We start from the raw sequence: 14,705 nt of genomic DNA, 5'->3' as shown, positions 1-14,705 counted from the left end.
TGACAGGTACCCTCACTGAGCCCTGTCTTAGATGGGGTGGGGCGGCCCAGCCCAGGTGTGCAGGGTGACAGGAGGGGTATGGAGAAAGGCCAGGGCCAGCACCAAGACCTTGACCCAGCAGGCCCTCTGCAGCCATGCGAGATGCTCACACCCAGGCAGCCTCTGTCTCGGAGCTCAGCCACAAGGTCAACGAGAGGGCACCCTTCCTCCAGCGAGGCCCCATCTTCTCATCAGCCCCCATCTATCCCTTGGCTCTCTCTGGGGACAGAGTCCCACCATGGCCCCAGCTTTCAGGATGCCCCTTCTCCCTGCCCAGCGTACTCCCCCCACCTCCTTCCATCCTGGAGGTCACACTCAGGCCACCTCTGGACACACAGACCTCCTCCCAAACAAGTGTCCATGGAAAATCTGCTTTAATGAGCATCATGGTGGCCAAGCGGAGAAGGCACTGGCGACCCACTCCAGTACTCTTGCCTGGAAACTCCCATGGACGGAGGAGCCTGGTAGGCTGCAGTCCATGGGGTCGCAAAGAGTCGGACACAACTTGAGTGACTTCACTTTCACTTTTCATTTTCATGCATTGGAGAAGGAAATGGCAACCCACTCCAGTGTTCTTGCCTGGAGAATCCCAGGGACGGGGGAGCCTGGTAGGCTGCCGTCTATGAGGTCGCACAGAGTCGGACACGACTGAAGTGACTTAGCAGCAGCAGCATGGTGGCCAAGAGGTAAATAATCTCAGAGGGAATGGGGCTGGGTTCAAGATGCTGTGCCTTTGTCCTATTGAGCTTTGTGGGCAGGAGCTCAGTGACTCACCCATGGGGGACAGGCGACCCCCTGAAGGTCTCCCTGGCCTCAGTTTCCTCATACATTAAAACTGACACAATTGGAGGTCCCCCTTGACAGGGTCATCGCTGGGGTAAAAGGGCTACAGATGGTGGGCTGGCCCAGGGCCCGGTGCCCTCAACCATCAGTAAGGACCACCAGGGGGTGTGGGGGGCTAGCAGGCATGGACGGCGGTAGTTGGGGAGGGGGAACAGCCCAGCAGTGGCTCACTTGGGGCTGCAGTAATCCCGACCAGGGTTGTCATGCGACCATGGCCACACCCACTCACACCAGCTCTCCCTCCTTATTGGTGGATCAGCAGGGTGGACAGCTATGTGCACTAATGGAAGGCCGGGCATCAGTTCGTCCAGCTTAGCTGCCACCTTCTGGCAGGTCCTGGCCAAATCACGTGGTATAGAGCAGGTACAGGGCCAAATCACATGGTGCAGGGCAGGCCACCCCAGGGTCCTTGACCTGAGGGCTGGTGCGAGGGTCCTTGGTCCTGGCCATCTACATGTGGCCCTCAGTCCAGGCTCCACTGGTTCTTGGCGTCAAAACAGAGGTGACTATCATTGATTTGCGTCCCTTGAAACCACTTACCACATGGAGCAACTGCAGGGAAGTGGCAGGGAGGAAACAGGCCTGAGATTCTGAGAGTCGGGCCAGGTGACGGTCCCACCAGCTGGTCCAGAAACCTATCCGGCTCCCCCATGGAGGGCTCTTTCTGCCCCCTGCCACCTGAATTGCCAATGCCTTTGGCTGCAGTGTTCCACCCAGAAAAGTGATGGAGCCTGAGAGGAGGAAGCCTGGGGCCTAGCTGTCCCTCGCCATGAACTCCCCTCCATCCCTGGATGTAGAGGGCAGTGGTGAGCAAAGCAGGCTCCTCGAGGGCAGAGCTTGGATGCCTCAGAGCAAGAGGGTTCAGGAAGGCTTCCTGTTTATGGCTCAGTGACCTAAAGAAACAGCACTCTGCTCTGTTCATGACCCAAGACAGCCCCACTCTCGCATTGTGGCCCAGGGACAGAGCTCACAGGGGAGGAGGTGGGAGGCTTGGAGAGCCATTTGCAAAGGGGTGTCTGCCCATCTCCTGGCCCTGCCAGCCATTAGCAGACAGGATCCAGCAGGGGAGCAAACCAAAGGAGGCGGGAGGGGCTGGGTAGGGGGAGGGCAGCCCTCAGACCGTGCTGAATCCAGGCCCCCGCTGCAGGAGTGGGGGTCCAGCTGCCTGAGGGCCGGCAACCTCGCTCCCGCTGGTCTGCGCCTCCTGGAGGGTGTCTCGGACCATGCTGTAGCTGGCGGTGCTGAGGCCAGCCATGCACCTCTGTGGCCCCTCTGCCCTGCACTGGCACAGCCGCCAGAACTTCTTGGACATGAGGCTGTAAATGACGGGGTTGATGGCGCTGTTGGCATACACGCAAGTGCGGCAGAAGAGGAGCACCCAGGGGTCCAGGAAGGGCTGGGCCATGAAGGAGTTGAGCAACACCAGCGTGCAGTAGGGCATCCACAGGACGGCAAAGAGCGGCACAACCACCACCAGCATCTTGGTGACCTGCGGGCGGGAGGGCCAGGTGGGCGACCGCCACCACCCTTCACACCGTGGGGCCAGCGGAGCCAGCGGCCGAACTGAGGCCGTGGCTCCTGCCTCAGGATGTTTTTGCTGAGCGTGTGACAAGAATGTAATTGCAATAATCACTGAAATTACTACAGCGTACCCACTGGGCTCTACACTAAACGTTTCCCGTGCAGGAACCCAGGGCCGGCATTCAAAGCTGTGCTGGTCGACACACTGACGGAATAGCCCTGCCTCGGGTGGTAAATGCTCACCACCCTGTGCCCCCTGGTGCACCCCGCCCCCCCATACCTCTCAGACCCCCAGCAAATAAAGACTGGATGCGGTGCCTCAGGCATCTGTTGAGGGGTGCTGCAGGGAAGCCCAAGTGGACGCCGTGGCTGCTGGCACTCGGGTTACATTCCCTGCAGCCGGCCTCCCAGTGGTGCTGTTATCATCTCCACCTGGAGGAAGAGGAAGGGAATTCCCCAGCAACTCAGTGGTTAAAACTCAGGGGCTTTCACTGCCGTGGCCCAGGTTCAATCCCTGGTTGGGGAGCTAAGATCCTACAAGCCTCGAGGCAAAAAAATAATAATAAGAGGAAGCAGAAGCTCAGAGTGAGAGATCACACAGCACGTGCACCATGAACCAGCTTCTCCTGCAGCCCGTCTGTGAGTGCCACTGTCCTGGGTGGCCCACCAGCCACAGTCATGTCCCCATTCTGCACCCCATTCTGTACTTTCAGCTCAGGAGTGAGTCACCAGGCAGGCTGAGGAAAGGGACATGCTGGGCTCCAACTTCCCACTGCCAGCCAAGGGTCACAGCATCTCTGGGAGGAAGAAGGGTCAGTGGGAGGGGAACGGGCAGATGTCCTGGCCACACAGAGGGGCAGCCATCACTGATCCATGCAGAGAACTTCCTGGGGACCCCAGAGCTGAGGGGAGGTCTCGGGGGTCCCCTCATCTGCTCTATCTTGGCCTCTGCCTGCTTCTGCCTCCAGAGTGCGGGGGGGGGCAGAGGGTGGGAGTGTGAGTGCTGAGGCCGGTAAGCCTAAGCTGGGTGACCTTGGCCATCCCCCTTCACCTCTCTGAGCCTCCGTCTCTGCTTGTGGCATCAGGGGAATTGCAGTGTCCTTCAGGAATTGGTCTATGGGGAGGAGGGGGTGAGGGATCCCCATGAAGTCATCACTCTTTTGCCCCAGGAAGGGTGACGCCTGTGTGTCCGTAGCTCTGTGCTGGGGCCATGCTACAGCCTGAGTGAAGCAGGCCTCGACTGCTCAGTGCCTCTGGTTCTCTGTTTCTCCCCGTCTCTCCCTCTGACTCTTTACGTCTCTCTCCCTCTGCCTGTGTGTCTGTGCGTGTCTCCATCTCTCCCTCACTGTTTTTGCCTGTCTGTCTCTGTCTCCCTCTCCCCCGGTCTCTATGTCTCCCCCTATGTTTCTCCCTAACTCACATCTCAGCTGCTCATCCACAGGGACCCTCTCTGCTCAGCCCTCCCCCCGCCTCAGCCTCTCCACATGCCCATCATGGTTACACGTGGGCACCTGTACACGCTTGTCTTGGGCTGCAAATGTGTACAGATGCCCTGAACCCTGAGATGTGGTCCCTCCTCTCAGAACCCCCAGAGTCGCCCCAGTCTAGGCTGAGTGCTTCCAGGGCCCCCGGAATGTCCACCCCACTTCCCCCATCCTTCCTGACCATTCGTGCACCAGGGCCTCCCTCTGTTTCTCCCCACCTGGACCACTTCCTGGGTATCTGCTTGGTCTGCTGCTGCTGCCACTGCTAAGTCACTTCAATTGTGTCCGACTCTGTGTGACCCCATAGACGGAAGCCCACCAGGCTCCCCTGTCCCTGGGATTCTCCAGGCAAGAACACTGGAGTGGGCTGCCAGTTCCTTCTCCAATGTGTGAAAGTGAAAACTGAAAGTGAAGTCACTCAGTCGTGTCCGACCCATAGCGACCCCATGGACTGCAGCCTACCAGGCTCCTCCATCCATGGGATTTACTAGGCACCCAATCTCAGATCTTAATTCAGTCATCACCTCAGCGAGGCCTTCTCGAACTTTCCCCTAAACTCCCTCTCTTCTGGGCAGTATTCTGCAGAACAAGTGTTTACTTGTCTTACCATGAGCCCCAAAGGCAGGATGTTTATCTTGTTCTGTTCTCCCCAGCTTCCAGCACCTAGAACCTCACTGGGCACACAATCGGTGCCCAGAAACACCTGCTGAGTGAGTGGGTGAACAGGGGTGGAGCCAGCACCCCCCTCCCCATCCATTCACCCCTTTGCCAAAACTCCCTTCTCTGTGCAAACCACCCCCACCCACCCCCCAGCCTCGGGAGACCTCGTACCTGCTTCCTAGATGAAGGGAAGCCTCTGGCCTTGCGGCAACTGGCCCCCACACCCCCGCCTGGCTCATAGGGCTGTCTCCCCAGGGCTCTTGCCTCCGGCTGGGCCTCACTGTCCCCGTGCTGGTCCCCAAGCTGTGGCAGGTGCTCCAGGGCACTCCAGAGCAAGATCCTTGCGATAAGTCCATAGAGCACCGTGGCTGCCAGTAGGGGTGTGAGGAAGAAGACGGTTAAGTCCAACAGGTAGATGAGCAGGTACAGGCTGCTGGCCACCCGGTAGCCACACTGCAGGCCCTGGCGCCCGCCAGCGTCCAGGTCCACCAGGAAGAACCAGAGCAGGCAGTACACGGACGTGGCCCCCCAGACACCCACCACGACTCGCTTGGCCCGTGCCATGGTGCACACGGTCTGTGCCCGCATTGTGTGGCAGATATCGATGTACCTACAGGCCACAGGGCGGTCCCGTGACCCACCTGCCCTCCTGGGCTATTGGGCTGCAGTGCGGACACCTGACGCGCGTGGCCAATCCACGATGAGGAACCAAATGCGATGTGATGGTTTAACTGGCCCTTTCACTACGGACCTGGGAGGCTGTGGAAATCTGGGGAGCGGAGTGGCCACGTTGAGGCAGCCTTGGGGGCTGGCAGAGCAAGGTGCCACTCTCAAGAGGGGAGGGCGGGCCCGAGTCAGAACACACAGCCCCTTAAGGTCCGGCCAGGCACATGAGGCAGAAGTGCCCCTGCAAAAACCTTGACTTCTGTGCAAGTTCCGGCAGGCTTCCTACTGCCCACCACCAAAGGTCTCAGGTTAAGGGGTCAAGGACACTGTGACCCCAGATGGCACAGTGGGCAAGAGGCAGGACTGGGCCAGCATATGTAAGTCAGAGGCCTCTGTTCTGTCCCCAATCTGTGTGACCCTGGACGAGACACTGAGTCTCCGGGCCAATATGCCAAAGGCCACGCAGCTGGGAAGAAGCAAAGCTGATACTGAACCCAGTCAGCGGGCTTCAGCATTTACACCCTGAGAGGCTGAATTGCCTCTCAGGTGTTAACTTCAGAGCTGGAATGGGCCCGGGAGACTGTCCGGTCCAGCGCCCACATTCCCAAGGGCTACACCGTGCCCAAGGAGTGCCAGGCTGCCTTGGCATCCCGCAGCAAGTCAGCAGCAGAGGTGAGATGAGAAACACACTTCCAGGCACCTGTCCCCACTCCACCGGGCTCCTCCAGGGTCTCACCCAGTGCCCCTCTTCATTAAAGGAGAGCAGCCTTAGTTTAGCAAGGATCATAGCCAGGAAGTCCTGACCTATTGGGGAAGGGACTGGGGGTGCACATACCTTTCCACCATGAATGCCAGGATGGAGCAGGAGGAGGCATTGATGCCCAGATACTGCAAATAGGTGATGTCCAGGCAGCTGGTGTGACCGTACACCCACTGCCCAGCCAAGCTCTCGGAGATACTGGGCAGCCCTGCAGCCAACAGCACAGTGAGGTCTGCCAGGGCCAGGCTGACCAGGTAGCAGTTGGTGGGCGTGTGCATGTCCCAGGAGGTCAGCACCACCAGGACCACCATGGCATTGCCCACGATGCCCACCACGCACACAAGCAGCTCCAGGAAGATGGAGACCACCTTGCACGCAGGGCCCGGGACAGCCTCACTGGGAGCCAGGAACACGGTGCTGGGGCTGCCTGGCCCGCTCCCATTCTCCAGGGTGGCTGCTCAGGTGCTGGGGGCCAGGGGGATTCCGGGAGGTGTCCACTCTGTTGGCTGTGGCCTCGTGCCACTGGACAAATACCTGCCTCTCCTGAGAGCCCGGCCCCGGGGACACACAGGGACCCAGCACGTGTGACGTGACTGCTTGGCCAAGAGAAGGACACAACAGGGACGCTCCTTCCAGTCTCTGCCGTAAATGTAGTCAGCGAGTCACCGGCTCTGCCAGCCTCAGTCTCCTGGTGCATAAATACAGACGGCCGTGCTTAAGACATGAGACAGCGAGGAGACTGAACCCAGAGGACACGTGTCGCACCCCGACTCAGTGCCTCCTGGGTGCTCGGCGGCCCGCAGTCCTTTCACTAGGAAGCCACATGGCATCTCTAAGCCCTGGCCAGCTCGTCTGTGAAACTACTTCTCAGGGATGCAGTGAGATCCCCACAAAACCAGAAGACACAGAGAGTCCTGGGCCTGGAGCCTGGCTCTGTCCCACGTCTGTTCCTAATGTTAACATTAAGGCTTTAATTCCCCTGGGCCTCAGTCTCCACACCTGGAGACCCTAACAGTAGCTCAATCCCAGGGGACTGTGCAGAACGAAAGAGACAGGCACAGCAGGGCATCGGGGACCCCACACAGACTCCACTCCCCCAGCTCTGGAAACGCCAGTCAGCCATCCCCCTTTCACCCATCACAGGGCGATGGAGCAGTGAAGTCATGGCTGGGACTCGGGCCAACAGGAGAGGTCCCGGAGCCCACACAGCCCTACAGCACACCTACACACACACACACACCACACACCACCCACTCCTCCACCCTTTAATCCTGCGGGTGTCACTGGCCAGAAGGGCCCCCGCCAGCTCCCTCAGAGTCCTGTCTGGGCCCCTGGTGGCTGAGCGACCCAGGAGCAGAAAGGAGCCCTCCTTGCACAGCAGCACACAGAAACCCAGGCACACAAGCAAGACACACGCAATACACATGAGACAAAATTCCCCTGTACAGCACACCCAACACACACTGACACAGAGCCCAACACATACGTGTACCCACTTTGGCATGGACACAGACACACACTCAACTTCGCACACACATGTACCAACAACACAGGGATCCAAATGCACACGCGGATACATAAATGTGCATCACAGCTTGCCCACAACCCAGGCATCCGTGTTACAACTACAGACGCACACTGTCCACGCTCATACACCCAGGTGCTCAGAGACACAAAACGCCACATGCCTGTGCCCCAAGGCTCCTGCAGCCACTCCCCACACACGGAGCCACACCGCCCAAGCCCCTCGGCCTCCTGAACACGAGCCTCCCTCCACTTTACCTGGAGGAGACCCTCTCGCCCCGGGAGCCCAGTGGCCGGCACGATCCCAAAGGCTGTGTTTCCCTGCAGCTGGCAAAGGCCAGCGGCCCCGGGTCCGGGGGGAGTGGGGTGTGGAGGAGAACCCAGAGCTCTCCCAGAAGCCCCTCTTCCCCCATGGGCAAGGCCCCCACCCCCAGAGACAGGGGCTCACCCGTCTCTGCCACCTCGGCATCCCAGGCCCCCCCCACCTCCCCACCTCTGTCTTTTCCTCCCCTGCACACGAGCCTTTCTCCAAAGAACATTCCCCAAAGCAGGCAGGAGGGACCACTGACCCCCAGCCCAGGTCAGCCCCCAGGAGAAACTTGCAGGGCTAACTTACTGGGTAAGGAGCCGCGGGGCCTTCTTCCTCCTCCTCTGGGGGGACAGAGGGAGGGGAGAGATGGTCCTGTGGTCCAGCAGCATGGGCTTCTGTTCTGCAGGCTGTGGCGCTGCGCAGACGTGCTGGGTGCTCACAGACACACACGCAGCCCTGCCAGTTTCTCCCGCCCCCTGTTGTCCCCCCTAGTCCCCCCTCGCAGGGCTGAAGTCAGCTGATGTGGCTTCCCCAGCAGGGAGACCCCTGAGAAGAAATCCCAAGACCCCTGCATCCCCCAGAGCACAGGTTGGCCAGGCTGGGAAGGACCCCGTTAGCCCGCTGAGCCTCTGGAGCCCAACAGGACGAGACAGAGACCCAGGGAGGGTGGGAGTGGACCAGTCCTTTACTCCCTGGGGACCCCCACTTCCATTAGAGAGGAGGGGGCACAGAGTTGAGTGCCTCCTGCAACGTGTGCCTACAGGGAGACTGGGACTGCAGTTGGGGCATGAATGTTTCAGGTGAAGGAGTGGGACTGGGCCCGGGCCTGGGGGCTCCAGGGAGCAGGGGACCCCATGCTTCCTGCTGGGCTGGGGCTGCTGCTGTGTTCCCCATGGCTGTCACACCTTCTCTTGGCTAGCTTTCAGGAAGAGACCCCAAAGGGGCCCCTCAGCTGGCTCAGAGAACAGGAATCCTGCTGTGGCCCCCAAATGGCCAGGGGTCTGGCTCCTCTGAGGTGTTTAAAGTGCAGATTTCGTGCCCAGGTCCAGGCGCCGCAGGCTGTGAGTCGCGGCCTGCACCCCAGGAACCCAGGAGGAGCCTGGGAAAGGCACAGATTCCTGGTCACCAGGTCCAGCATCCAGGAGTCAGGCTCTTAAATCTTGTCTCCCAGAAAGTCCAATGACACAAAGTGTCTTATCTTTTTTTTACATTTTGATTTTGGAATGTAACATACAAAGGTGCACAAAATACAAAATGACAGTCGAATGAATAAAGTGGGCATGTGGATACCATTGCCCTGCCAGCCCCACCCCCGCCCTGGCTTACATCCTGATTACTGTCCTCTGTTGTGACTGTCGGTGCTTTCTGTAACCAGCACTGCAGACTGTGTCCTGCTTATTCCACCGACACTGGCAGGAGGGCATCTGCCTGACTGTGACTGTCCAGCTCATCCATTCCCCCGTGCTGTATGACTCTCCACCGTAGGACTGGGCTGCAAAGTGTCTACACAGGATGGACTGTTGGTGGACTTCGTTTCTAGTTTGGGGGATCACAGATGCCACTGCTGTGAACTCTCCTGTACGTGAGTCCTGGATGAGTGCATTTTGGGAAAGGGCGGCAGAAGAGATGGCATGTCCCCTTGCCCTGGAGGGGGCATCCCAGCTTCCCCTGGGGCTTCCTGGAATGCAGGGAGGCCACATAGAGGGCTCCACGGTGACTGGTGGACAGAGGATTTCCCTGCCTCTCCTTGTGACCACCCCCAGCCCACCCCCTCACCCCTCCTCCAAACTGGTCCTCCCAGGGAATTTCCTCCAAAGAGAGCTCTCGACTGCCATCCTCCTGGCTGGTGCTGAAATCACCTGGCTGGACTAGAATCTGTCTTCAGCCTCACGCGGGGCCCTCTCTCTATACCACTCCTCCCGCCCATTGGTATGGGGGTCCGGCTGCTCTTTTGAACAGGAAAGACACCAGAGAGACAGAGGCATCGCCACCCAGCACCTATGTAGAGACCACCTCACTTGCCCTGAGTGTTCACCCATTAGCTTGCCTGTGGACAGACCACATTCCGCAGTTTCCTGTGTCCATACCCTCCGTGTGCCCCATTAGTCCTGCAGCCAGCAACCCCCTCCCCAGCAGCACAGAAACTCTCTGTGGCTTCTCCAAGTATAGTGGTCACGGAGTTCCTATTCACAATAAGAGAACTTACTGATAACTTAGATGTCCAGAGAGGTAAGGACCTGATGCTATTAAAACTGGCTGTTAAAACTGATGCCTTAGAGAAAAACTAATTGGCACATGATCCATTGAGTTAATGGGGCATCCCCGGTGGCTCAGATGGTAAAGAATCCTCCTGCAATGCCAGAGACCCGGGTTTGATCCCTAGATCAGGAAGATCCCCTGGAGAAGGGAATGGCTACCCAATCCAGAATTCTTGCCTGGAGAATTTCATGGACAGAGGAACCTGGTGGGCGACACTCTATGGGGTTGCAAAGAGTTGGACACGAGTGAGTGACTAACACTTTCACTTTTCCATTGAGTTAGAGGGCAAGCTGCATTAGAAGGCGAGCGTTCCCTCCCGTTTGAAGAATGTATTCATGTCTAATAGCTTCCATCCACCAGCAGCTTGGCATATGCCAAGCATGTGGCATGGCCCTAGGCATCTTGTGTAACCTTCACAACTGTCTCTTCAATAGTGACAACTTCTTTGTTGTTGTTTTCCGGAAGAGAAAGCAGAGCCTCACAGATGCAAGTTGGCTGCTCAAAGCCACACAGCTGATCAAAGGCATAGCTGAGGTGTGAGCCCAAATCTCTCCTTCTACAAAGTCGGTGTCCTCAACCACAGGGTGGATGGTCACCACTGTGCCTGTGCTGTGACTCCAGAAATGCCTGGAGAAAGGGAACACCCAGTGCCTGGGCACCAACACCGATGAATGTGGGTGATTCCATAGTTAGAAGTGACCAAACGCTCAGGTAAAGAGCTGCCTGCCTATATTTGGTCCCAAGGCCAGAGCAGGGAGTGGGCAGGAGGAAGGTGACACTTCTTAAAATGTCAGCCTCGAGTCCTTGGACTCAGGGGCTTAGCAAGCAGTGTGAACATCCAGCTGAGGGGTTACAGGCTCAGGATGTCAAAAACAGCACACCCTGGGCCTGGGGTGCTCCACGGCCCAGGGGAGGGATCAGTGCCTGGGTGAGACCCCAAAGAAACACCACGTATCTGACTGGCACACATTAACATGGCCCCTCAGCTACCCTCTGTCAATACCCAAGGCCCTCCACCTGGCCATGCTGACACCTGTTGGAACCGTCTAGACGTCCCCGCAGCCCAGGATCCAAAGACTAAATGTGTGGCCCTACATCAGAGGCCCTTCTGGCTGACCAGTGGCCATGCTGTCTGGTTATCAGTGAATATCTGAGAGGCATGCCTGGGTCTTGGGTGATGGGGTTTACTGAAATCTGGACAGAGAGGAGTGGGTGGTTCCAGGCCCAGTGAGGAAGGGGTGGGGTGGGAAGTGCTCCTGGGGGGTGACATCATGTTTGTGCAAAAGCAGCTGGAAGCAGACATAGAAGTTTGCATAAAGACATGAGGCCAGTTGGTGCTAAAAGGCAAAAGTCACACTCAGGCAGTGAGCTCACACAGAGCCTGGCCCCCACAGCAGCAGTGGCCCTACAACCTTGGTCCTCTGGTGCTGGGGGGGCCAGCCACCCCCAGCACAGGGCTGACACTACAGTCTCCTTGTCATACACTCTTCTGAGTGTGGTGAAATCTGGGGCCGGGGCTGCCCAGGGCTGGTGCTCACACACCCGGTGTCCGGCAGAGAGGATGGGCAGGCTGGCCGGGGCCTCGGGCTCTCCACACAGTGACACCAGCAGAGGAGCTGGGTCCCTACACGGAAGCTCCGTGCTGGGTCCTCTGCACCCACCCGGGACCAACAGACTAAGGGGCTGCTCAGCACCACGAGTCCCTGCTGGTGGGTTCCTGGCCCCTTCCCGGAGCCTGGCCACCACAGCCTACTGGTGTTCAGGATAGGACCACAGTGGGGCCTGTGGGTTCACCCGAGCTCTGTTGGTGGCCTCGCGGGTTCCCTGGTGGCTCAGTTGGTGAAGAATCAGCCTGCAAGGCGGGAGACCCAGGTTCGACCCCGGGTCAGGAAGATCCTCTGGAGAAGGGAATGGCTACCCACTCCACTATTCTTGCCTGGAGAATTTCATGGACAGAGGAGTCTGGCGGGCTCCAGTCCATGGGGTCACAAAAAGTCGGACACGACTGAGTGACTAACACACAAGGTGAAGGAGGGTGTTGGGGTGAGAAAGTGCCATGCCCGGATCATCACCGTGGGAGGAAATCCGGGGCCCTTGATGAAGGCCTGCAAGAGGGAACTGAGCTGACCTTTATCCCTTAGTTCAATTTTCATTCATTCATTCTGCCCAGGCCCTGCCATGCGGGTAGCCCTGGGGCCACAGAGACAACAGAAGCCCACAGCCTCAGGCAGAGAAGGTCCCAGAGCCCTTCCCCTTACCTCCTGGGGCCTGTAAACCTCCTGAGACTGGCAGGGATGGGGGCCACTCCTCAGTGGGTTTCAGGGTTGCCCCTGCATGTCTCCAGGGAAGGAAGGAGGCCAGGTGGAGTCTGTGCCTCAGAGAATGGAATGGAGCCTGTAGGAACAAGGTCCCCACTGGGGTCAGCACCCCTGATGGTGAGCCCACCCTTCCGCGGCCTCTCACTCCACCTGCGTGGGGGCTGTGATGTGAGTGGGGTCTGGATGTAGATGGGGTGTGTATGCACATGTACACAAGCCTGCACCCACCCGTGCCCCTTACCACGTGACCATGTGCCAGTGCAGGGGAAGGACAGCCTGTGAGTGTCTGAGAGTCTGAGGCCCACCCAGCTGGGACGCCAAATGCTGGGGTCTGGCTGGGGCGCTCTCTGGTGACAGCATGAGGCACCCACGGAGGTCAGCGGGGGTTTGGCCACTTGAAGAGGCAAGACCTCCTTGTTCCCACCTCCAGTGGATCCTTCCAGCAGGTCCACTTTCCCAACTGCAGTTTTCAGACAGTAGCCCTCGTGGGGAGCTCACCTGTGCCCCTGGACACACTCATAAGGACGCACATGCATGCACTGAGGCACTTGGAGGCAGGCAGTTACGCGAGGAGGGGCAGCAAGGGGATGAGCTCTGAGCCAGGGGAGAGGACTGAGTGAGCCCCGCACCCACCCTGATGTTGGGCACAGCTTGCTGAACTGAGGAGGCGGGACACACCCTCGGGGGCTCGTGGGGAAGTTCCCACCCTGGGGAAAACCTTGGGGACAAGCGGAAAGCACTAAGCAGGGCAGGTGGGAGCAGAGCCAGAGCACGTGGCCCTAGGAGAGACAGGCTGCAGGTGGAGCCTGCCGAGAGGGAGGTGGGCCCAGAGGCCCCCTCCAGGGAGCGCAGATCAGCCCTGGTGACACCTAGAAGCAAACTCACCTGGGCAGCGACCTGCTGGAACCACCTGCTGGGAAGAACAAAGCCTCACCTTCTTTGGGAGTAGATAACTCATCCAGAGTTTACATTTCTCTTAGCCAACAGCCCCAACCAGGGCACCGTGATATGGCCACTTGGGTTTTGTGATCGGACTGCCCAGGCTGGAATCCCAGCTCTGCGATGGTACAGCTTCTATTTCCCTGACTGTGTGATGGAGAGAATGCGGGGGCTGCCTCCCAAGGGTTTCGTGAGATGTGGGGCACCAGGCAGGTGGTGATTCAGCGCTCCACACAAGGACAGCTGCTTGGCACCTCTTGTCTCTTCCTTCATCCTGAGAGGGAAGCAACAGGTGTGAACTGCCCCACTTCAAAGACCTGGAATGCTGAGGCCTAGAGAGCGCTGCCTGCATCCTTCACCTGGGGCCTCAAGGTCACAGGATTTGGACTCAGAGACCTGGGCTCTGATCCCACCTTGGCCACTTTCAGTCTTTCTAAATGCACCCTCTCCCGCCCCTGCTACACACACACACTCTGGATGTTGCAACATGGTGCCTGACTTGGGGTTACGGGTGATCCAGGAGCTCACGGCCCAGCTGCCAAGACAGCCAGGGGCCTGGGAGGAGGTCCATCGAAGGTGTGACCTGGAGAAAGGAGTGAGCCCGGTGAAAGGTGGAAGGCTGTTCCACGCGACAGGAGTGGCTCCTGAAAAGACCTGGGAGCACAGAAAGATGTGGCGAGTCCAGGGGGAAGGAGCGAGCACGCGGGGGGCAGGGCAGGCGGGGGCTGGGGGTGCAGTGCAGGGGCGGCATGCTGGGGGCAAGGGGAGTTGCTGGAGAGTGATGAGACTGGAACCAACCCGAGATTTAGAAAGGTGGTTCTGAGTGCCTGGGAGAGGCTGGGAGTCAGGGGCTGTGACACGGCAGGAAACAGGGGGGCCGGGGGAGAAATGGGAGGACACCTGGAGGTTCAGCAATGAGGAGTCCCCCCTTCCAGCCTCTCCCACTACCTCCCAGTTCCCAGTTGGGTTTTTCCCCCACCTCCTCTACTATCTCCCTTCTTTTCGTTTTTTTAAAAATAAAGCTTTATCGAGGAATAACTCATACACCATAAAATCTACCCTTTTAAAGTGCACAACTCAGCGGTTTCTTATACATTCATGAAGTTATACAACCATCACCACTACCTGACTCCCGAATATTTTTATCATCCCTGAAAGAACCTTTGTTCCCATTAAGCAATCACTCCCCAGCCCATTTCCCCGAGTCCCTGGTAACCTCTCACTTACCTTCTGACACTGTGGATTGCCTCGTCTGGATAGTTCATGTAAATAGAATGTATTAGTCAGCCCAGGACACCATAACAGACCCCTCAGACTGGGGGGCTTAAACAAGGCACCTATCTCTCACAGTTCTGCAGCCTGGAAATCTGAGATCTGGGCTC

General features: G+C 58.4%; 1 protein-coding gene across 1 annotated transcript; it reads right to left on the bottom strand.

The window, feature by feature from the left end:
- Positions 1-1,996: 1,996 nt before the first annotated feature.
- LOC129547357 (thyrotropin-releasing hormone receptor-like) lies at positions 1,997-12,916 on the bottom strand. Its single transcript, XM_055413237.2, has 7 exons — positions 12,883-12,916; positions 8,114-8,148; positions 7,611-7,824; positions 6,049-6,427; positions 4,829-5,157; positions 4,719-4,777; positions 1,997-2,371 (listed from the first exon to the last, which is right to left on the bottom strand). Exons 1-7 carry the CDS (start codon positions 12,914-12,916, stop codon positions 1,997-1,999), a joined length of 1,425 nt encoding a protein of 474 aa, XP_055269212.2.
- Between the last annotated feature and the right edge of the window lie 1,789 nt (positions 12,917-14,705).

Source organism: Moschus berezovskii, chromosome 22 (assembly GCF_049115385.1).
Source record: "Moschus berezovskii isolate FMDL1 chromosome 22, NW_MosBer_1.0, whole genome shotgun sequence".
In the NCBI taxonomy this organism is placed as follows: Eukaryota; Metazoa; Chordata; class Mammalia; order Artiodactyla; family Moschidae; genus Moschus; species Moschus berezovskii.
The sequence above is the reverse complement of the archived record's forward strand: the minus strand, read 5'-3'. Positions and strand labels throughout refer to the sequence as shown.